General features: G+C 34.3%; 4 protein-coding genes across 4 annotated transcripts; all 4 read right to left on the bottom strand.

Annotated features, from left to right (window-relative positions):
• Window positions 1-613: 613 nt before the first annotated feature.
• On the bottom strand, window positions 614-3390 carry LOC145318005 (heterogeneous nuclear ribonucleoprotein L-like). The gene is made up of 2 exons (XM_080159315.1): window positions 1943-3390; window positions 614-1487 (listed from the first exon to the last, which is right to left on the bottom strand). Exon 1 carries the CDS (start codon window positions 3337-3339, stop codon window positions 1948-1950), a length of 1392 nt encoding a protein of 463 aa, XP_080015441.1. The 5' UTR covers window positions 3340-3390; the 3' UTR covers window positions 614-1487; window positions 1943-1947.
• Window positions 3391-5257: 1867 nt separating this feature from the next.
• sud1 (Prolyl 3-hydroxylase sud1) lies at window positions 5258-13229 on the bottom strand. The gene is made up of 12 exons (XM_080159312.1): window positions 12746-13229; window positions 10952-11068; window positions 10123-10269; window positions 9549-9726; window positions 9033-9167; window positions 8406-8490; window positions 8012-8200; window positions 7043-7198; window positions 6541-6604; window positions 6223-6347; window positions 5930-5992; window positions 5258-5383 (listed from the first exon to the last, which is right to left on the bottom strand). The coding sequence occupies exons 1-12, from the start codon at window positions 12899-12901 to the stop codon at window positions 5287-5289; spliced, it is 1512 nt and encodes a 503-aa protein (XP_080015438.1). The 5' UTR covers window positions 12902-13229; the 3' UTR covers window positions 5258-5286.
• Window positions 13230-14149: 920 nt separating this feature from the next.
• Window positions 14150-16348, bottom strand: LOC145318010 (CXXC motif containing zinc binding protein). Its single transcript, XM_080159320.1, has 5 exons — window positions 16231-16348; window positions 15892-15979; window positions 15643-15715; window positions 15091-15215; window positions 14150-14302 (listed from the first exon to the last, which is right to left on the bottom strand). The coding sequence occupies exons 1-5, from the start codon at window positions 16305-16307 to the stop codon at window positions 14165-14167; spliced, it is 501 nt and encodes a 166-aa protein (XP_080015446.1). The 5' UTR covers window positions 16308-16348; the 3' UTR covers window positions 14150-14164.
• Window positions 16314-21798, bottom strand: LOC145318007 (tRNA (guanine-N(7)-)-methyltransferase). Its single transcript, XM_080159317.1, has 6 exons — window positions 21751-21798; window positions 19878-20000; window positions 18608-18757; window positions 18059-18174; window positions 16948-17064; window positions 16314-16582 (listed from the first exon to the last, which is right to left on the bottom strand). The coding sequence occupies exons 1-6, from the start codon at window positions 21781-21783 to the stop codon at window positions 16354-16356; spliced, it is 768 nt and encodes a 255-aa protein (XP_080015443.1). The 5' UTR covers window positions 21784-21798; the 3' UTR covers window positions 16314-16353.
• Between the last annotated feature and the right edge of the window lie 34 nt (window positions 21799-21832).

Below are 21832 nucleotides of genomic sequence, written 5' to 3'. Positions count from 1 at the left end.
TGATAGGGTGGGTCGATTTTGGACATTTTTTTTCTGAGGCCAAAGCGGGGATCTACACTCAATTTATATAGATATAATACACCTCTGGATGATTTAAAATTTATCCTAAGTCTTAAAACCGCTGACGACCAGACATTAAATTGTATAGCTATTTGTAAATGGGAGTCAAAAATTTATTGAATCAGAACTATGGCTTCATGGTGCTCCATGGAAATGCATTGAGGAGCAGAGTCAGGAACTATTGTCCGTTTCAAAAAATCTCGTTCCTAGCCTGAGAATATCTAAAAAACCTCTACAAATTGGACAATTTTCAATAAACCTTAACAATTTTTGGTTTTTTAGTAATTTCTAAGGCTAGGAACGAGATATTTTGAAACGGACAAAAGTTCCTGATTTAGCTCCTCAAGGCCTTTCCAGGGAGCACCATGAAGCCATAGTTCTGATTCAAAAAAATTTTTGAATGTCGTCTTTGCATACTAATAAGTAATGAATTATATTTTTAAGTGGTCGTGTTCTAAAACTCAATTTTTTAAAATTCTTTTTCGGTCAGAAATGTTTTTAAGGTTAATTTTATCTGTTGCATATCCCCGCTTTGTCTAATTCCGATATGAACCCACCCTAATGTATGAATAAAATAATTACAAATATTTAAAAAAAAAATGTAGTTTTAAAATAGTACATATTAAAACCATAGTTAGTAAGGAAGATGGTCGTATTAGATAGAACAGGAATTCATTAATTTCAAATAACTTAAGATATTTACATAGAAAATTGCAACTAGTTGCGCAATTTGTCGTACAGATCCTCGCTAACATATACATAATTACAATTGAATAAATAATATCAGTCAGTTTCAAAATTATAAAAAAAAACTAGGTACCTAGCTAAAATCTATGAATTGGAAACACTAATGATCTTTATTGTATAAATACAGATAGATGATATTTTAAGATATTTGAGACAGAGAAAAGGTGGTCTTTTTTAGATTGAAGATAGTAGAAAAAGATTTGTTTTTCATAGGTATTAAGAACATTAATTGAATAGGTAATAACAATCCAAAAATATTTATTTCAATAGATGGAAGAAAGAGTTAGATCTCAAATATTTGTCATAGAATATACAGATCAAAAATGCTTTGATCAAGCATACTTATGATGTAATTTTTAACAGAAATTCAGATGAGCGAAGTAGGAATATGATGGCAGATTTTAGCAGGTGCAGTTGGATTCTGGGTGGTTAGATAAGTTTTCTAGATAGTTCTGAGTAGCAGCAGCAACATTTTGTAGGTGTAAGTTTTGAGATTGAGAACAGTACAGATAGTGCATAATCTGTGTCAATTGAGGAGACAGGAGTCTGCTGCTAGTTACAAGCAGAGTTTGGGCCAGATCATAGGATAGCATCAGATACAGACAACAGGTGTAAAGATAGAGGTATGGTCGGGGACTCTCGTCTTAGCAAAACGAGATATAGATAGGTTGCACAGATACCTAAACCAAAAAGAAATTAGATGCAAGATTAAAAATATTTTTGATTATTAGATAAAAATTCTGTTTACCTACATATATTATCATTACCTTATCTTACCAAATTAGCCGCGAGGTAAAATATGTAGAAAAAAGCTGCCGTTAGATTGGTGGGGTAAGATAATCTAACAGATAGGACTAAAATTCTTACCTTTCTTGTGAAAATATGAACGTTTCTTTTGGAAACACATTAGGCATTTATTTCACGATTAAATAAACAAAATATTTTTTTTTTAATGTCAACCAGGTGCAAATTTTTTTTTTAAATTAGGTAATGTATCAAATTCTTCAATTTGTGACTAATACATATCAGGAGAAAGATTAATTCATCATGTATTTCTCCATGATCTTTTTTCACTGGATCACCGCTGTTAATAAAATGAAATTAAAATGTCAAAGTAGAAAAAAAAATAGCTTACCTTATTTAATATTTGGCAGGTGAAAAGACCAACTTCATGTTCCTCTCCCCCACCTGAGCATGGTTCATGAGGACCAGTGCATCCGTGGCGTCCTCCACAGTCTCAAAGTACAGCAGGCCAGACACACCAGTGGACCGAGTATTCTCCTTTGGTTCCATCCACTTGATATTGATGGGGAACGGTGCTTCGCGCAATTGAAATCCGGCGTTAAGTTCCTCGTCGGGAACACGTTCAACGTTGTAGAAATGGAGAACCTTGGTTGGTCTTAGAAGTCTGTTCTTTCTGGCCATGTCGTGGCGAAGAAATCTGTTCAGATGTTTCTCGTGCATATAACTTTTTATGGAAGATGAACCGTTGGGCAGCTCATACTCTAGAGGCATAACATCAAGACGTTTGTGCTTCTTGGAGTGACTGAAGCGAACTTTGTTGTTGAACACGGCGATTTCTCCGACGAAGCGGTGAACATTATCGGCGGCTATAGGGTCACCCATCTCTACCATAGCAGTGCCATCCTTGTTCTTCATAAAGAAAATCTTGTTAACATTTCCATACTGACAAACAAGATTAAACACAAGTGACGGATCCCATTTTTCTGAATCTAGACCATACGCCATGAGAACACTGGTTCGGTCCTCGCCATAGCTTTGGTCGACCGCACCCGGCATCATATCATGATGTCCATGATGTCCCATACTAGTACGATCTGCCCCACCACTCATCATGTTCATCATATTGGTTGCACCGTTACCGGTTGAGCCCATCATTGGGTTGGTGGTACCCATGTTTTCCATGCTAAATCCACCTCCATTGGAGCCATACATATTTCCTCCTCTGTTGCTACCACCCATACTTGACATAGCCCCTCCGGGTCTGTTTAAAATAACAGGTCTGCGGTCTATTGGTTCGCTGTTCTTGTCTGTAAAGTCCCAGCTGAGAGGACCGTTCTCTTTCACCGACAATGCGTCCATTTTACTGTATTCAACTTTCATTGTGCAACAGTTATCATAAACATCACAACCGTGCAGTGATGTGCGTGCCTTGTCAGCAGATTCCAGGGTGTCGAATTCTACCATGGCCTGGGCGATATTGTTGCGCTCGAAGCAAACAATTTTTCTGACACCCCCAGCCATGGAGCACACCTTGTACACCGTCTCAACATTTATCGGGTATTGCACGTTGGTAATAGAGATACGGATAATGTGGTTAGGTGGCAACTTTTCATCATCACGCTTCAGGAACTGTTCCAGGCTGAAGTGACCGTTGGCCCCTCCCATGGCACTAGGCCCTCCGTATTGTGGTGCACTATACTGAGCACTATATTGAGGGGGTCCATACATCTCTGGCTTGGCACGCTTGGTGGGCGGGGCTCCGGAATTATCGCCAGCAGGACTCTGCATTTTGAAATTTTATCTGTAATATTCAATTTAGAATTCATTTTTATTTTAAAACCCAAAGTTAAATCTTACAACAAAGCTTATCAAGCGTCTTAGCCCTTAGCATCAAAAGGATCTGTATTTACCGGGGTAAAAAGAGCCCCTAACAATCCCAAGGCTTAGTTAAATCTACAACTAAATAGCCTAAAACCGTTCCGGGACAATCAATATCAGTTAAGTAGTTATTGAAATATTAAGGTTCTGACAAAAAAATAACAATTTTATATCACATGATAAGGATACATGATCGAGGACATATAATTAATTTCTAAAAGATTAAACATACGGCTGATAAAAATATGAGTTTATATATATATATATAGATCGAACGCTCCTAAAGGCCGAAAGGGTTTTAAGGAAACTGTTGTATTGCCAGAAAGTTCAAAAGTCAAGTAAAGATTCCTACAGCAACAGGTTTAAAACTATGTATATTGTGGCTGCGCTCCAAGCATACAGGAGCTAAGTATAGGAAGGAGTAAGGAAAGTAGATAAAAAGCTTAAAACTATCCAGGAACCTATATGAAGCTTCCATATAATAGAGAACTCAATCGGTTCAGTATTTATCGAAATCTTAAGCTGCTGACAAAAAAATTCTACCTTTAAGATGTATATGATGGGATAAATCACATAGAAAAGAATTTTACATAAAAGAAAAATTATTTTACATAGGTATCATTTGAACACTGGGGAAAATATTATGGTTCTTTATTTAATTAAAAAAAACGCTTGAGATATGTTTTATATCAAAATAGCGTAAAGGAACTAATATAAAAGTAGCTTATTCTATTATATTTTACATTAATTAATTTGGCACCATTTCACAATAAAATGCTCTTTATATATAAAAAAAACTAGGTCTTGAAAATACCAAAACGTCTTTATAAACTAAATTTAAAGTTCTAATATCCTAATAATTTATTTAAATTTCACTAAATACATAAAATTTCAACAATTCAATTCATTTTTCTACGTTTTACTTAACAATTTTTGAAAATATATTTTTGTTGTTTATTTGATGCGTGTGTGTGTGTGTCAGTTGTTTTGTTAATAATGTATTGCGGCGGAATTTAAATTGGTTTGGTGCGGCAGAACACAAAGACTTTGGTGTAAGGATTTTAATTTTAAATATAACATAACTGAATGGATGTATTATTAATTGGATGTTACATGTAAAATCTTATGTTTGTAATAAATTTAAACTTGCAGCTGGCTAAAAGAACGATACCCCCCATACATTACCACTAAACAAACGAACTGACCAATAAATATGATGTCCAGGTTAGCAACAATTTCCCCCCTGTTATAATATCCACGTAGGTTCAACATCCTTTCTTAACTTTTATACATAATATAAGCTTTATAATGGAAGTAAAATATCTCTTTGTTCTAACGTGTAAAAAAAGACATATAAAATAGCCTAAATCCGTCCTGGAACCTAAAGCTTTTCTAAAAAAAAAGAATTCAATCGGTTTAGTAGTTATCGAAATGTTAAGCTACAGACAAAAAAAACTATATAACTTTAAAGGTAATACGGTTGCTTCATACTGAAAAGTAGTTAATTTTCATAAAATTGGAAATCTTTCTTGAATAAAATATAAAAAAATGACCTTTCGTTCAAGGAAGTATAAAAAGTCTATGAAAAATGGCCGAGATACACAATTTTTCATTAGCACAGATACAAATCTAATACTATGGCAGAAAGAAAGGTAAAGACTGCATTAGAACGTATGGAAATTAACTTTTTTACTCCATTTCATGGAAATGAAAAAATCGGACATAAGGACAGACATAGTAGATTATGAAGTATATTCGCTACTAAAAACCAATTGATGGAAAGGTTAAAACTAATTTTCATAAAAATCAACTAGACAAAAAAAACATCTGAGGAAAAAATTATATATTTAAAAAAGACTATTCATAATATGTAAAATCTATATCATAAAATGGACCATTGTTGGCTGAAATTGTATTGTTGACATATTTCACAAATCTCAAGCTCTCTTTGTCCCTAAAAAATAAAAATGTTTTTTCATTTAAGATTGATTAAGGTTCATATAAAGTTAAAACTAATATTCTTTCCATGCCTTACTTTTGCAATCAATCAATAGAAGAATGAACTACATAAACTAAGAGAGGAAAAACAGTTGCAAATAAGAAAGTTTCTATAGAATAAGCAAAAAATGCTTAAAACGTAAATATCATGATTAATCAAAATATTAATATAAAGAACACAAAGAAGTTGTTAAAAAGCTACTTTCAAATATGATGTCAATGTAAAATGTCAATAGACTTTAATAAAATCTAGAATAGTTATTTATTGCATCTTTCCGCGGATATTAAATGAAAAATTATAAAAATAAACCCAGTTTTGTTAGCCCTGAAGGGTCGAAAGCTACTGCTAACAAAACTGGTATTAATTTTATGTTTTTTATTTTAATTTTCGTGAAAAATTCTCTGTAATACGGTGCTATGCATGATTTTTCCGTTTGGCTAAGAACCGGTTCTAATCCATCGGATATTAATCGGTTTCGAAGCCATACTGGAAAAGGTTTACCTGTAAACAAGATTAAGAGCATTATTTTCTGGTTCACACTTTATTAACACATCATCCTCATTTCTAAAAATTACTATATTATTAAATTGAAATGTGGAATCAGAGGCTCAGGTGCTCTTCAGTTATTTCCCCCTTCCCTCTTAGTTTAACACTGTACACGCTACTGAATATAATTAAGGAATAAAAAAGTATAGAGAGGTTATACTGAACGGACACCAGATTGCCATGCTGCTAGGAACAGGTTTTAACATACAGCTGATTTTAGAACTGTAGCTTAAGGTTGGATCTTATACCTTGCAATATAAACAGTTTGTCCTCCCATGCTTTCATCCCAGGTATGCACGTTGAAGCAGAGCCGAGCATCCAGAGCAAACTCAGCTTGGCCAAGGTCATCATCACAGACAAGAGTATAGTTTCCCTGAAAAACAATCATCGGTAAAATATGCGAAACTGTAGGATTATCATAATAAGAAAAATTGTTTTACTCTATTATACACAATTTAATTTCCCCATACCAGCTATCTTAACGAGATATATTTTTTGTTTGAAATAATTCAGTTGCTGCTTTTAGTTTATAATAAAAATCTTTAAAAAATAGAAAAAAGTTGAACCTGTTCCCATTTTCTAATGCTTCCTTTGCATTTTGAATTGACAATATCCGAAGATTCCTCGTCACTAAATAAAAATAATTCAAATCGAAAAATTCAAACTGTTTTAAAATTTCAGTCTTTTTATGTTCATTTTACATCTCCCCGATGATACTCGGCTGTATCTTGGCTTATTTGTTGACACATTCAAGAGTAGTATTATAGGGCACGAGAATAAATCTATTGGGTGGTCATGGACAGAGTAAAAATGGGTGGTCATGGACAGAGTAAAAATGTGGTTACAGACGGAGACAAACTTTTGCAGACCATTGTTTTAGTTGTTCCAACGCATATACAAATGACTAGAAAGCAATAATTTTTTTTCTTCAATTGGTGGAAAAAGTGAAAACTATAGGTATGTCTTTTTTTCATAACGGCATAAAAACTACCCACCCCCTTATTTGAAATAGGGGTGGAGTTTCAGTACTCTTCCAAGGCACTTTTAGTGAAATTGCCATTTTCTTACCTGGCATCACTGTCATCCTGTGGAGCTAGTGGATGGAGCCGCAACCCTGTCAGGTTGGACAGCATCAGGAAAAATGCATCCGACTGCATAAAATGATAAAGCTCGCGCAAACATCCGTCTGAATCTTCAAAATTAAATTTGCTCTGGGTTTTTCGTCTAAATAACAATAATTTACTTAAATATGTATAAGGGTTTTTTTTTAATGCAACCATCTCGTAATCAATGATTAAATGGCACTTAGAATTCGAATTTCGATCAGAATTTTGCATTTTCCCTAAATCGAACAAAAAGTTAGAAAAGTAACGGCTTACGGCTGGCGGCTCAGCTGTTTTGCCATTTTATTACTATCTTAAGAGCAAAAAAAGTCACGAAACCTATTTTCACATAATACTTTTTCTCACTCAAAAACCTTATCAAATGGTTCTAGCCGGTATCTGTTGGTACTAGAAATTTAAAAATTGGTTATTGCTATCATTTAACATGAATTAAACCAAAAATATGTTTTAAAAAGTTGATTCCTTTTCCGTTACTTTTCCAACTTTTTGTTCGATTTAGGGAAAATAGACCTACCAAGGATTATTCATGCAAAATTTCTGATCGAAATTCGAATTCTAAGTGCCATTTAATCACTGATTACGAGATGGCTGCATTAACCCCCCCCCCCCCCTTTGTTAGGAAGGCCCTTATCTAGAAATAATCGAAAGTGTGTTTTAAGCCTAAAGTTTAATGCATGAAAAATAAATGTTTATACCGATATTAATCTGAAGTTGGCAAAAGGGTAGTTTTGAAAATACAAGTTGGGTCTATAAAGACTAATAATAACAGAATTTTGGAGGGTATGAGTAAGTTTGTAAACTTTTGCAATCAATTCGATTATTCTAAAATTCCCTTATTAATGATGAAAGTGGACGTAAATACCAATGGACCCCAAATGTATAAATCTAAAAAAGCTTAGCTTGCTAAAATAACCTGTTAGGAGGGCCCTCAAGTTTCCAATCTTCCAAACTTCTCAATTTATCACAGATTGATTGAAATTTGTCAGGCAATAAAAATTGTGGAAGATTTATTTCTGATGTCTGTTCAAATCTTTCTTGTATTTGTGACTGTATATTTATATCCAGATAAATAGGATTCACCAGGGACATAAACAACTCTTCACTGTAAAAGAGAATTAAAATAATATTTTTAAAAAGATTCAAAATTAATACAAATCATAAGATTAGAAAATGTGTATTACTAAAAGTCGGTTTCGCACGTTATTCCTCTTTTCTCAATAATCCTTCATGTCCAATATTTTTGCTTTATAAAGCTTTGCTATTATAAGACGTAATTATCCTTGTTGGCAAAATATTTAATTCTCTACCTTACATCAATGCAAGAGCTACCCTCTTTATGAACAAGCATCGGTCTTTCCAACCTTGGTACTGTTGTACCATGGAACCAACCACCTAGATAATAACAACAATGTATATCAAATATACATGGATATTATGATAATGGGGAAAATTGTCGTCAATTTAAATTGCTAACAAGGAACTCATTTATTGGTCAGTTCGTTGATCCAGTAAGAAGGGGGGGGGGGGTATTGGGTTAAATGGGGTATCTATGTTTTAAGCCCGCTGCAAATTTAACTTTATTAGATAAATAGACTAAAACCATCCCAGGATCTAAAAAGGAAAACTAGTCTGTTCAGAAGTTATTAAAATTTCAAGTTTTATAGAAAAAAAAGCTTTATATAAACTACTTTATATAATAGAATTTTTAGCAACAGTATATCTAACTTAATTTTGTAAGGATCTGCCAAAAATATGAGCATTTGTGAAATGATTATTATCAATGACGTTCAAAATGAATAGCTTGGACGTCTTTGGAGAATATAAAATAATTTATTGTAATACTGTCTCGGACATATATTCGCTGGCTATATAGTAACTAAACTAATAAAATTTCATTTAAGTTTCAATTTTATAGATAAATTGTTTTGTATTACCTAGTGAAAGACGAGTTTTATCTGACAGAACCTCTGCAACCTGGTGGAAGGAAACAGGAGAAACTTCAAAGAATGCCAAACAATTATTTTTTGGTAACAGAGTTTCTTCTACTTTACAAGGGTTACCCTCAGCATCTTAATATAAATAAGGTCTGGTAATGGATGTAGAATATTTTGGATATTATGACAAGGGAATTTTTTTCGTTAATTTAGATTGCTATTTTACTTGTCATTTATTAGTCAGTTCGTTTATCCAGTTATAGGGGTGGGAATGGGTTAAAGAGGGGGATGGGGGAGATCGTTATTCTAGCCTGCTAGGTTAACTTATTAGAGTAGATAGTACTTTTGGTGTAAAATCTAAGGTAGGGTCAAATATAGGAAAGGAAAATTCTGCTTTTGCAAAAAGAGCCAAACTTAATCTTTCGATCGAATGTTAATTAAACTAGTTTTGTGTTATTTGCAATTTTTCTAATTTTTTTTTCTTTCTCATGGGATGAAATAAATTAATACCGTTACCTGTTGAGAATAACTGCAACCCGCCGCCGTCCGCTGGACCCCAGTCTTCTGGAACCAGGTACAGAATGAATGCAATACGACGACCTTCAAGCTCATCATCATGGCACAAGAGGTAGTCTCCTCTGGAGTACTTGGCATGGAACAGGGCAAGCCTGTCATTCAGCTCTATGCCGGTCATCTAAATTATTTTTATATAAATAATCTTAAATAGCAAGAAATAGGTATCTATCTAATATTTTGTAAAATAAATGCCTGTAATAAGACTTTATAAATACCAGGTTTTACGGGATGTCTACATTAATTCTGACCAGGGAGGGAGGAGAAATTGGGCTGCTTTTTACACTAGTTCTCAAAGTTTCATAATAACATTTTCTTATTCATTAGTTTAACAACTTTGGGGGACTTTTATTGATTTTGATTGGTTGGTGTGTTAAGTTGAAAGTCCAAACGTATCAACCATATATTGTATTCTACAGAATGGGTAATTTTGTGCATCATCATTGGGAATGTAAATCATTTTATAGGCAATTGTCCCATCCCTTTAGATCCCCAATCCTGACTAACTTTATCATACCTTAGAAATCAATGGTTTTAATTTCTCTATAAGTGTGAGCTTAAGCTCGTATAAATATGGCAGATTAACACTGTTGAGCTCATCAGACTGACGGAATCTGTACAGGTCATTATCCTTCTCCACAAGATCCAACTCAGATATTTCTTCCTAGAAATATAGTTTGGTTAGTTTTTATAGAATTTTAATAGTAACAGAAGCCCTGGCTGTTAATACTTAAGGACCTCGCTAACCGCTGAACCGATACGGTTTTCCTTTATAGTGTAGCTTCTATTGGATAATGGGCAGGTTTTATAAATAGCTGCCTCTCAGATATTTAATGGTAAACAGATGATCTTAACATAGATTTAAAAGAAAACATTATAAGTTCCGCTGGAGGCTTCTAAGCCTAAAAAACAAGAATGGCAACATCCATAAGTAACAAAGCACAAAAAATCAAGAATGGACAAACGGACAAAGTATGTTATAGATTTTCATTATTACAAAGAAAAGAAAAAGAGAAAATTAGGTTTATGTCATTTGAAGTATGACCAACAGACAGACGGACAAAACAATGCAAAGACTAGATGCACATATTATATATCTTAGGAATCTTATCTTAATGAAAATTTCAGCTGTCTTTCTTGGGCAGCTTAGAAATTCACATTTCCCCCACAGCGTTAAGGATTGACGGACAAAGTGAATTTTAGAGTAGCTTGCTAATAAAAGATTAGTTTATGATAAGTTTGAGAAAAATTAAAAATACAAGGAAAAATTATTCTCACTGTGATAAGTTTTAAAAGTACATTATCTATAACTCCTTTTATTGCATATATGTCCGAATGAAAAATACCTTTAATCCTTCCAGGAACTTGTTGTCTAAAAGATTAAAAATCTGACAAGTTGGAAATGGAGAAGACTTTACACTAACACAATTGTCTTGAGACTCTTTTTCTTGTTCAAAAATTTTCTAAAAAAAACAAGACGATATTTAGGATTAAAAAACCTTTATTTTAAGTTTTGACTATATCTATTTTGTCTAAAATAGAAAGAAGAACGGTGCCTGTACTATTGAGCATAATTGCTGGACCGGTTTGGCCCTACTTATCAGAAAAAATACCTCAAGGACATAGTTTTCAGCTATTTTTCTGTTAAGCGCCGACCCCACTAGAAAAATTACCCCCCGCCTTTTTACTTAAAATAAACTTTAATTGAAAATGGAGAGGCTAATCAATGCCTCTCCTAAAATTGTCCACACTGGCGTCCCCCAAGGCTCTGTTATCTCCCCAGTCCTCTTCAACTTCTACATAGCAGATGCCCCCCACATTCCCCCTGCCCACACCTCCTCCTATGCCGATGACCTTAACTCCTTCCACTCCTCCCCTAACATCCCCCAGTCAGTTGAATCCATCAACTCCCACCTCTCCTCAATCGCTGACTGGGCCTCCACCAACGGCCTCTCCATAGCTCCCAACAAATCCACTGTCACCCTCTTCACTTCTGACCGCAAGCACCAATCCAACCTCCATCCTCAAGTCCAAATCAACGGCTCCACCCTTCCCCTTGAGAAAACCCCTAAAATCCTTGGAGTTACCTTTGACACCTTTTTCAATTTCAGTTCCCATGTCTCCACCATTTCCTCAAAAATTTCCTCCCGCCTTAGAATCCTCAAATGTCTGGCTGGCACCAAATGGGGCCACCAGAAGGAGACTCTCCTCACCACCTACAACACCCTCCTCCGCCCCATCACCACCTATGCCTGTCCTGTTTGGTTCCCTAACACCTCCAAAAACAACATTGACAAACTCCAAGTCCTCCAAAACCAAGCCCTCCGCATCTGTACTGGTTCCACTAAAAAATCTCCCATCAGCCACCTCCACCAAGAAACCAAAATCCTACCAGTACGGAACCACCTTTCCCTTCTTTGTTCCCAATACCTGGCCTCCTCCCTCCGCCCCTCCCACCCATCCTTTCACAACGTCACAACCCCCCCTGGCCCTAGATCCAAAAAATCCACCCTTCAATCCATGTTCCTTCCTACTCTCCAACCTTTTCTTTCCCCCGACAACACCCTCCTTCCCACAAACTACAAATCAACAATCTCCAGACTCCACACCTCAGCTGTCACCCAAGCCATAAATTCTTACCCCCCTAATCCTGTCCTTAATCAAGCTCCCCCTGACATCAACCCCTCCGAAATCCAACTCCCCAGGCACTACAGAACCATCCTCTCCCAATTAAGATCCAACTATTGTCCTAAACTCCAAAGCTACCTCCATTCCATCAACGCTTCTCTTACCCCCAACTGCCCATCCTGTCCTGTTAATCCTACCCCAGAAACAGTCCAGCACCTCTTTTCATGCCCAAATAATCCTACAAATCTTACTCCTATGGACCTCTGGCAAAATCCCACCCATGTAGCTGCCTTCCTCTCCCCCCATCCAAGTTTCACCAGCCTTCCTCCCCTCCAACGCCCCCCTCCAGAGCCCCCACCATAAGCCCACGCCCCCCCCCCCCTCACCCCACTGATGACTACCCGGACCGGAAACTGACTATGAGCAGCCAAAACAACAACAACAGAGGCTAATCGACTTTCCCCCACCTTTAGTGCACCTAGAGGCTTCAAGGAGCGTAGCCACAAACTTACCTTATACTTATCAATATTATTAATGAGTTCAGAATTCAAAGTACAAGCGCTTTCACACTTTTTCTTCTTGGCAGCACCATTCGGACTTTTAAACTTATGCTTGGGCATCTGAAGAGATAAAAATTGCAAAAGTTGTATATTGCAAGCACATAACATAAATCAATCGATGTAGTTGTAGAATATACCTGGATATTATGACAGGGGAAAAATTGTCGTCAATTGCCAACATGTGACTCGTTTATTAGTGAGTTCGTTCATCTAGGAGGGGAGGGGTGGAGTAAAGGGGGTGGAATGGGGAATCTTTATCTTAGCCCGCTGCAACTTTCAATTTGTTAAAAAACATGAAAATCTGGTGTAACATCCAAGTAATAATACATCAATTCATAAATCACAGGAAGTAAAAGTAAAACACAAGATAAAATAAAATTGAATTCCGTTCTTGATATTTATTTTGACTTGATAACAACGAATTTGCTCTCAATTTCTGAAAATAATTTCGGTGATAATTTTATAAAATTGTCCCTAATACGCATAAAATCTTTTTGAAAAATTAATGTACATCCCATTCCCCAATGATGATAAACACTTCTGTAGATTACAAATATTGGTTTGAAAGTTTGGACACTGCTATTTTGGAAAAATTCAATATAAGTTGAAAGTTATTTAAGCCAACGAATAAAATAACGTGGGCTTAAAACTTTGGATACCAGCGTAATTTACAATTCAATGTCCACTACCTCTGTGTAGTTATTAGGGATGGGAATCCGTCGAATTTTTGGGCCGGATTCGGATTCCGGATTCTGAAGGAATCCGTCAAAAAAAGTGACGGATTCTTGCGGATTCCGGATTCTTATTTTTGGCGGATTCCGGATTCGGATTCCGGATTCTAGCAGTATTTTAAAAGGCCGTCCGTCACAGAGGGATAGCTTTTTTCGTTAATTTATCACTATGTTACTTGGTTGAAGCCTTGATTTGTTTAAAGTGTTGACTTCCAGCATAACTAAAACATTTACATCACATTAATAAATTAAAAAAATTAAGTGCTACGTATGTCCTAAAAATGTGCTTGGTATTTTCTAACCTATTTAAATTAAATTTAGAATCCGGAATCCGCTATAAAAAACGGATTCCGGATCCGGATTCGGATTCCAAAATTGGCCGAAAATTGGGCGGATTCCGGATTCTGATTCCGGATCCGGATTCCCATCACTAGTAGTTATAGGACCTAAGCCTTGCGGTAGGCTTTCCTAACGGTAATAAACACAACTTAACCTTAACAAATAAAACTTACAAAACAACCTAGCCTAATAAATCTACTCTAATTCTTGTTTTGTGTAAATCGTTCTGGAAATGTAAAATGGTCCTCAAACGCTACGAAGAAAATTTATGTATTCTGGAAACGTATGCAATTGTCTATTGTCACCGAAACGTTCCTGAAATCATGGTTGATTCATTAGACTTTTCATCATAGTCGGCCCACTCTAGTTCAGTGAGGTCAACATCTGTAAATTCTGTTCCCGTCACTTTACCTTCTTCATCATCATCCTCTCCCTCCTTCATAGTTCAGAATTCAATATAATTTCAGTAGTCATCCTACTCTATAAACTAGGGCTGGCAATTCGAATCCGCAATCCGTCCAATTTTAGACCCAATTCAAATTGCTAATTGTTAATTTTCATTGCTTTTGTCTCTTTATTTAAAATGTGACACACTAAAACCAAAGAAGTTTTTTTTATTGTTTCTTAACTAAAGGTAAAATGATGAGTAGCATCCAAAGTTATTTTGTATTTTATTTTCACAGTAGCTTTTCATGCTTACTTTAGATTAGGTTAAGTTAGATAAGGGTTAGAAAATGAAAAAAAACCGCAACCCGCAAAAAAAACAAGAATCTGCAATCCGCGTATTAATCTGCTTTTTTCCTTTGACGGATTTTTGTAAGAATCTGAATCCGTCCCAAATATTTTGCGGATTGCCAGCCCTACTATAAATAAATGATGTAAGAATACATACATGACCAAATGGGATTGACTCTTTTGGTATGTACTAGAGGTGTCTGATTTATTTTGAGTCATTGATAGTAAGACTACTCCCGTTTTTATATTATTAACAAAAAATACATGAGGAGCATTCTCCCCCCCCCCCTAAAAATTTATGTCTTTTATATAACAAATAAACCACCATCCCCACTAACGTTCTTGATAATACTTGAAGATCAATAGTTTCACATTTTAAGGAGCAGTTTTTTGGTCCAGGGCCGGTTTTAAGCTACTAAGTGAAAAACATCATTAAGTCTAGATGAAGATGATTTACTCAATACGATAAAACATTGAATTATTAAATTCCTTATATCCACAAACTTTCCATCCATTTCGCGGGGAAAATTCTACGGGTTCCATGCCGCGACAGTCGAAGGCAATTATTGTTTTGAATTGGTTGTTATCCTTCATTGAGTACTTGCAAATTGTATCCTCTAAAAAAAAATATTTTTTTATTCCAGTATTTTGTCATGAGATTTTGTATAAAATCGTTCTAGGAATCATCCTTTTAAGTAACAAAGTACAGGGAAACTACCTCTAAGTTCTTGTCATAATACCTGTAAAAAATCAACTTGTTTAAAGATGACATACAGACTTTATGGTAAGGTTTTATAGAGATGTTACGCTTTCTTAATTGTACCTAACTCCTTCAGCAATTATCCTGCAGAGCTTGGAATCGATATAAAAATTCTAACACGATTAAATTAACGATGAAAGCTATCTGTTCGGAAGGACCAGCCCTAGTTATAGAAAACCTTCAAATGTTATAGCACATAATTCAAAGTTCATGTGCTTTAACAAAATTATTGTTAGAATTGAACAGCGTTAAAAACTTTAATTTCAAATAATATAATAATTTACCTAATATATCAACAGAATTTTCTCTTGAACACAGTTTACATTTCATTACACAAGTAGCTTCTCCTCTACCCCCCTAAATAGAACAAATTACAAATTCTGTGAATGGAAAACACCGATTTAAATCATAATATTTGAGTATTTTTTAAATTGTTTAATAAGGTTTAGTTTAATTCTTGTGAAGGATTTAATCATGTAATCATAAAGGATTTAAAAAAATAGAAATAAAATCTTGTACCGAAATCTATATACCTTTAATGGATGTTTGTCAAGCTTAGATATGTATTGAAAATGATCAGGAACTTCTCCACAATTGGCACATTTAAACTTTAGATACCATCTGAAGCAAAAATAAAATACAATAAAGAATTGGCGTAAAACTTGTTTTATTCTGTAACTAAAGGGAAGTGGGTAAAAAATGGGAGGAGGAAGTGTGAAGTGGGAATATTTTCACTTGTTCCTTTTCCTAGTCCCTTTTTCTGACAGAAAGAATCTAAAATTAATCACATAATCCAAACTCATTTGAAACTCTTCCTTACATTTATTATATAATCAAGTTTGGTTCAGGAAGAATTTTAAACGTTACGTTACCTAAAATCATCACCTTCGCCCTCTAAATCAGTGACATTTTCTAAATATGCCTTCAATTGAAGACCAATTTTCACCATTTTAAACTGAAAAATAATGGTTATGAAAATAAAAGATGAAAACTTGTTATGAAGATGTATCACAGATTCTTCGATACACAGCGCACCATTTCTGACCAGAATTTCTGGAGACCTTCTGTCCCTCCTCGCTCGACTCAAAGAGCTTCTCGACGACAGGGTCAGCCTTCATCTCCTCGTCTCCTAGACGTTGAAACAGGGGGTGTGCAGATAGATGGCTGGTCATCCATTTAAATAAATCTTCTACGTCTGTTACTGTGTAAATTCTACCATCCTCTCTAAATAGGAAACATTTTCAACATTCAACAAGCAGGGATCTTAAGGGATAAGACAATTGACTTTAAATTGGTAACCATCCCCAAAGATGATAAACAAATTACCTCTTCAGTTGATTTAATTAAAAATATTGGTCAACAAGTTTGAAACCCACAAATCAAAAATTTAATTAAAGTTCCCAAAGTTTTTAACTAACAAATAAGACAAAGTGATTATAAATCTTTGGGTATTATTGAAATATACAGTCCAATGTACTCTCCCTCCCTTAAGAAAAAGATAAAGTTACAATTAAGTTACTTTCATACTCTCAGTTTTTATATCCAAACTATATTAACTAGGTAAAACAAAACAAAACTTGGATTCTAACCTAAGGACATAAGCATATTCTGCCAGAAGAGTTTCATTTATTATTCTCCACTTGTGCTTCGCTTTCTTGAAGTGAGGGTCGGGGAATAAAAAGAACATCTTACTCAGTTGACCTTTCCTAGAAAACAAACATATTTAAATAATACTAATAAAGTGAAACACGCATCAAGATGAAATAACGATTCCTCCCTTTAACCCCATCCCCTCACATGCATTGGATGAAAGAACTGACCAATAAATGAGTTCCATGTTAGCAACCTAAACTGAGGACAATCCACGTATATTCTACAATAATCGTATTGTATATATATTATCTTGAAAGTAAAATGTTTATAACTAGTGAAAAACTCCACATGGGATAACACCTACTAACTGTACATATGCATTGCAGGGGGCCAAACCGTACCTAGTGTTAGCCTAACCAATTAACTTAATTAGAGCTTAAATAGATAGATAGATAGATATGTATTTCAACATAAGCATACAAAATAATTAATAATAAAATTATTACACATATTCACATATTTTTATGCATAGTTTGGTACTTTCATAACCTGGGTTGGCCGTTGCATAAGCTGAAAATACCAGTTCATGACAAACATATTCAAAAAGATTTTATAAGGTTTCTAGCTACATCGAATTTTAATAAGATAGTCATATTGGATATATACATATAACATATAAATATGTTTAAACAGAACAAATAAATAAATAGATAGTATGGTATTAGCAATGGTATTTACACTATGATACAATGGGGTTAGAGAGTTGTTAAAAATTTTACAACAAATTTAGGCAGATTTTAATTATTTTTAAATAATCTAACTAGACCTAACCTAACCCATCTAATATTAACTTAAAGGTTTGGTGTGTAATTTGTAAAATATCTACAATTGTTTTTAAAAACAGTAAAAGAGAAGTAATTATGCATTTAATGACAAAAAAAGAATAACAAAGAGGTATATAGAATAGAAGAGAATAATGAAAACATGTGACAAGTAAAAATTTACGATTGTGATTTTAAGAGTAGCCATGAAAAATTTAAAGGCAGAAATATTAATATTATATTAATAAACATTAACAAAAATATATTTTCTAATATAGATTATTACCTAAAAAAGTTAGGCAGATACTTCATTGAATTACTTCTAATGCAGGCAATGTTGTTAAATTGTCCGGGATGCTTTTTCCGCAAGGCTTTAATTCTATCCCGTACATAATCTGATACCTTAACATTATATCATGGTAAAACAAAAAGATTACAATTGCACATTGAATTGAAGTTTGTAATATTCCTCTAATCAAGAACTTCATAACGGTTCCAGGCGCGTTTAATGTATATCCTAAAATTGTTGTATGCTATCTGTCTTCCCTAAATGCTAGGGGCGCAACCGATAGTTGGCTCAAATTACGATGTCTCATACAATCTCAAAATAGTTGAAGATATACTATATGACTATCTTTGCAGGAATCTAAAATATAAGACAATGTCCGATAAATTATTGTACATTCCCAATAATTACAATTTATCATTAGTGGTTGAAATGATTAGACACTCAACTCAAGTTGTTCAAGCAAACGAATATGAAAACGTGTTTTTAAAACTTGGGGAAAAATGCAATTAACAGCCCAATATCCCATTCCTGCTATCTTTGGAATACCTTAACTCTGATTTCCATGCCCAGCATAAGTGTGTTTGGAAACATTGGACTCAATTGTACCAGAAGGCCACCATAACCACATCCTATGTCTGCAAATTCCACCTGTGACTGCTCTGTCATGGAGACATCATACTCTTGTGTCCAGTCCATCTAAAAGGAAAATTCAAGAAAATGTTAAAGGGAGGATAAATGTTGTATAATAACTTTTATTACAGATTTGTATTCCTATGATATTACCTACAGGGTATTTCAATAGAATTTTTTTTTTTTTAAATCTTAATTATGCATAGTAAATAAAACATTTATATGAAATACTTTATATATTTGAAAAACCTATTCTGGGACATTTATGTTTCAAATATTTAAAAATGAATTATGCCTTAGAAACCGGTTTTTCCAAGGGTTAATTTTTGAAAATTTATGGATTTAAAGATTGTGGAAAAAATGCGCACATGTTTAAAATCGTGCGGCTTGTATTAATAGTAGAAAAACGTTTTACATACCATTAGAATTTTCATAAACTCTAGTTTTTGGATATATAAGAACCATTCCTGTGCTACGTATAGTATAGGAGCTACGTGGTAAAATGTTTCAACTTTCTTAAAACATTTTTAAACCTTTCTCACATTTTTCAACGTAGCTCCTAAACTAAAAACAGCACAAAAATGGTACTTATATTTCCAAAAACTAGAGTTTGTGACAATTCTAATGGTATGCATAACGTTTTTCTACTATTAATACAAGCCGCGCAATTCGAATTTTAAAAATGTGCGCATTTTTTCTAAAATCTTAAAATCCGTAAATCTTCAGAAATAAGGCCTTTAGAAAAACCTGTATTTAAGACAATATTTGTGGAAAAAATTATTTTTAAATATTTGAAACATAAATGTCCCAGAATAGATTTACCAAATATATAAACATTTCATATAATTGTTTTATTTACTATGCATAATTAAGATTAAAAAAAAACGTTTCTATTGAAACACCCTGTATCAATTGCCTGCTGTCCATGACACACTTATGTCAGGTTCAACAACCAAGGATAACTGAGGTGAGTTAAATCTCTGCTTTTCTGTCTAAAAATCCTGGGTATTAGGATATCGGAACACCCTACAAACAACCAACTCTTTGATTGCACGACCTTTGTATGGAAATCCCAACTGTGCATGGTAAAGAGTTGCGAATGATGTTGGTTTAGGCATCCTCCCTATTAAACCTGCGGATATTTATATGTTTCGAAGCTACACTGGAAAAGTTTATTTGATGGTACCTGTTGGGGGCTGACTGGATAATCAAAACAATGATCAGCTATTGGATTAGAGTGTGCCCTCTGCCTGTAATACCTCTTCTTGGGTAGATTAACGTCTTCATTACTATCCTCCTCATGTACTCTGACATTACAGGTTTTCTTGTTATTTTTGTATTAATTGCTGAGCTACGATGGTTAAGAAAGCGAAACTTATCTACTTCAGGTGCTGTCATTGACAGGTAGCTATTATAGTTACTTTAGACATTTTAGAATCATCCTATCAATTTCAAACTATTCGTGAGGATTCCTGAAACGATCTAAAAAGCGAAGCAACTTCACAACATTTACATTTAAGTCAGTATATTCACTTTTAACACCTACTGTAATTGCCCTATTAGTTTACCACGTAATCTTTATAAAATGGTGATTCTTATTACTATTAGACACCATACATAAGTTAAGTATCATTAAAATAAAGTCTTAAAATGTTAATCTATAATATTTACTTGTTATGATTTCGAAATAATCTATAATACAACGTAGCTTGATGTCTGTCTGTCTGTCCGTCCCTTAAGATCTCGGTAACCACTGTACCGATCGAATTCTACTCTTCAGGAAATATACCTACTGGTCCTGTGGTGGTTTTCGGCTATTTTCTTGTTGGGTGGGACTTTTAGTGAAAAAAGTATTTAAAAGGAGGCTTTTCTATTATTGAGGAAGAAATAGCTCTTTTCGTTCAATTAAACGGTTTCAAATTGCCGAATCAATCTATAACAGTTAAGTATGACTTTAATAATCGCAACAACTCTATTATCACTACCAGCAAGTCCATTTAAAACTGGCAGAATTATAATTTGATAAACTTTTGCATGTTAAACTGTCCTATTTGGAATACTATTTCATAATACAAGAAGGAACAATGTTATAAGCGAAACATCTCTATAATTAACCTCTTACAGTCGGGCCCCTTGCCGCACCTTAATCGGTCGGGTAGGGGAGCGTTCAACGCCCCCCCCTCATTATCTCAATTCCTAATAGAGCTAGAGGGCTAAATTATTTTGTGCAAGTCCCCTGTTTGATAGTGAATTTCCGTCCTTTTATAAGTAAGTCAATTTTTGCTTTTTTCACCCTTTTATTTTACAACCTTTGTTTTTAGATCTTTTTTATACTAAAAAATTTCAAACGGCTGTAATTTTCTTAATTTTGAAGCTAGAAGATCAATTTTTTCCAGAAAATGTTTATCTTTATGTAAATTTTACAAAAGAAATATCAAAATATAAATTTCAGCAGCCGCAGCTGTATTTGACAGCTTCCGCAGTCGGCAGGAAAACGGCGGCGGATCTTTATGAAATTTTAATACGTTATGTATACATATAAGAAAAGCTTAAAATTTGAAGTCTAAGTCAAAAATGGCAGCCACAGGAGCCTTTTAAAGATTTCTGGAGACCTGGAGGATCAAGAAACTGCAGGATCATACCTGGAACCTGAAAGTGACTTGAACTCCTGTAATTCATATAAGGATGTACTACTAGAGGATATTTTAGTGTGCTTTGTTTTAGTCAAACAAATATTTTTGCTCTTTACCTGGACGACTCTCAGTTATGTATCATACCCATACTTGAAAAGTCACGCAGTTTGGGCTCTTTATCTTTCACACACTGAAAATGAGATAGAAAAAACCGGATTGGGGGGGGGCATTCAACGCCCCCCCCCCCCCCCGACCGGTAAGGGTTAAGTGTTATTTTCTGCTTTTTTAGATATGACACTCTACAAATCTTGATATTAATTCCTTCAATTTTAGAGCTTCGCTTTAATGAATGTCAAATTTTAAAGTGTTAAAATAACATTTTACAAGCTTTAAGAAACGAGTATTTATAATTTAAGAAAACTCCCTTTTCATAATTTCTCCATCACCATTTTCAGACATTTTTACTAATACAACAATCTGAAACAATTTAAGTTTTACAAAAGAAAAA

The sequence above is a fragment of the Acartia tonsa genome, chromosome 4 (genome assembly GCF_053477335.1).
Source record: "Acartia tonsa isolate MP-2025a chromosome 4, ASM5347733v1, whole genome shotgun sequence".
Classification (NCBI taxonomy): domain Eukaryota; kingdom Metazoa; phylum Arthropoda; class Copepoda; order Calanoida; family Acartiidae; genus Acartia; species Acartia tonsa.
Note: the sequence above shows the minus strand (reverse complement) of the source record. Positions and strands in the feature narration are given on the sequence as shown.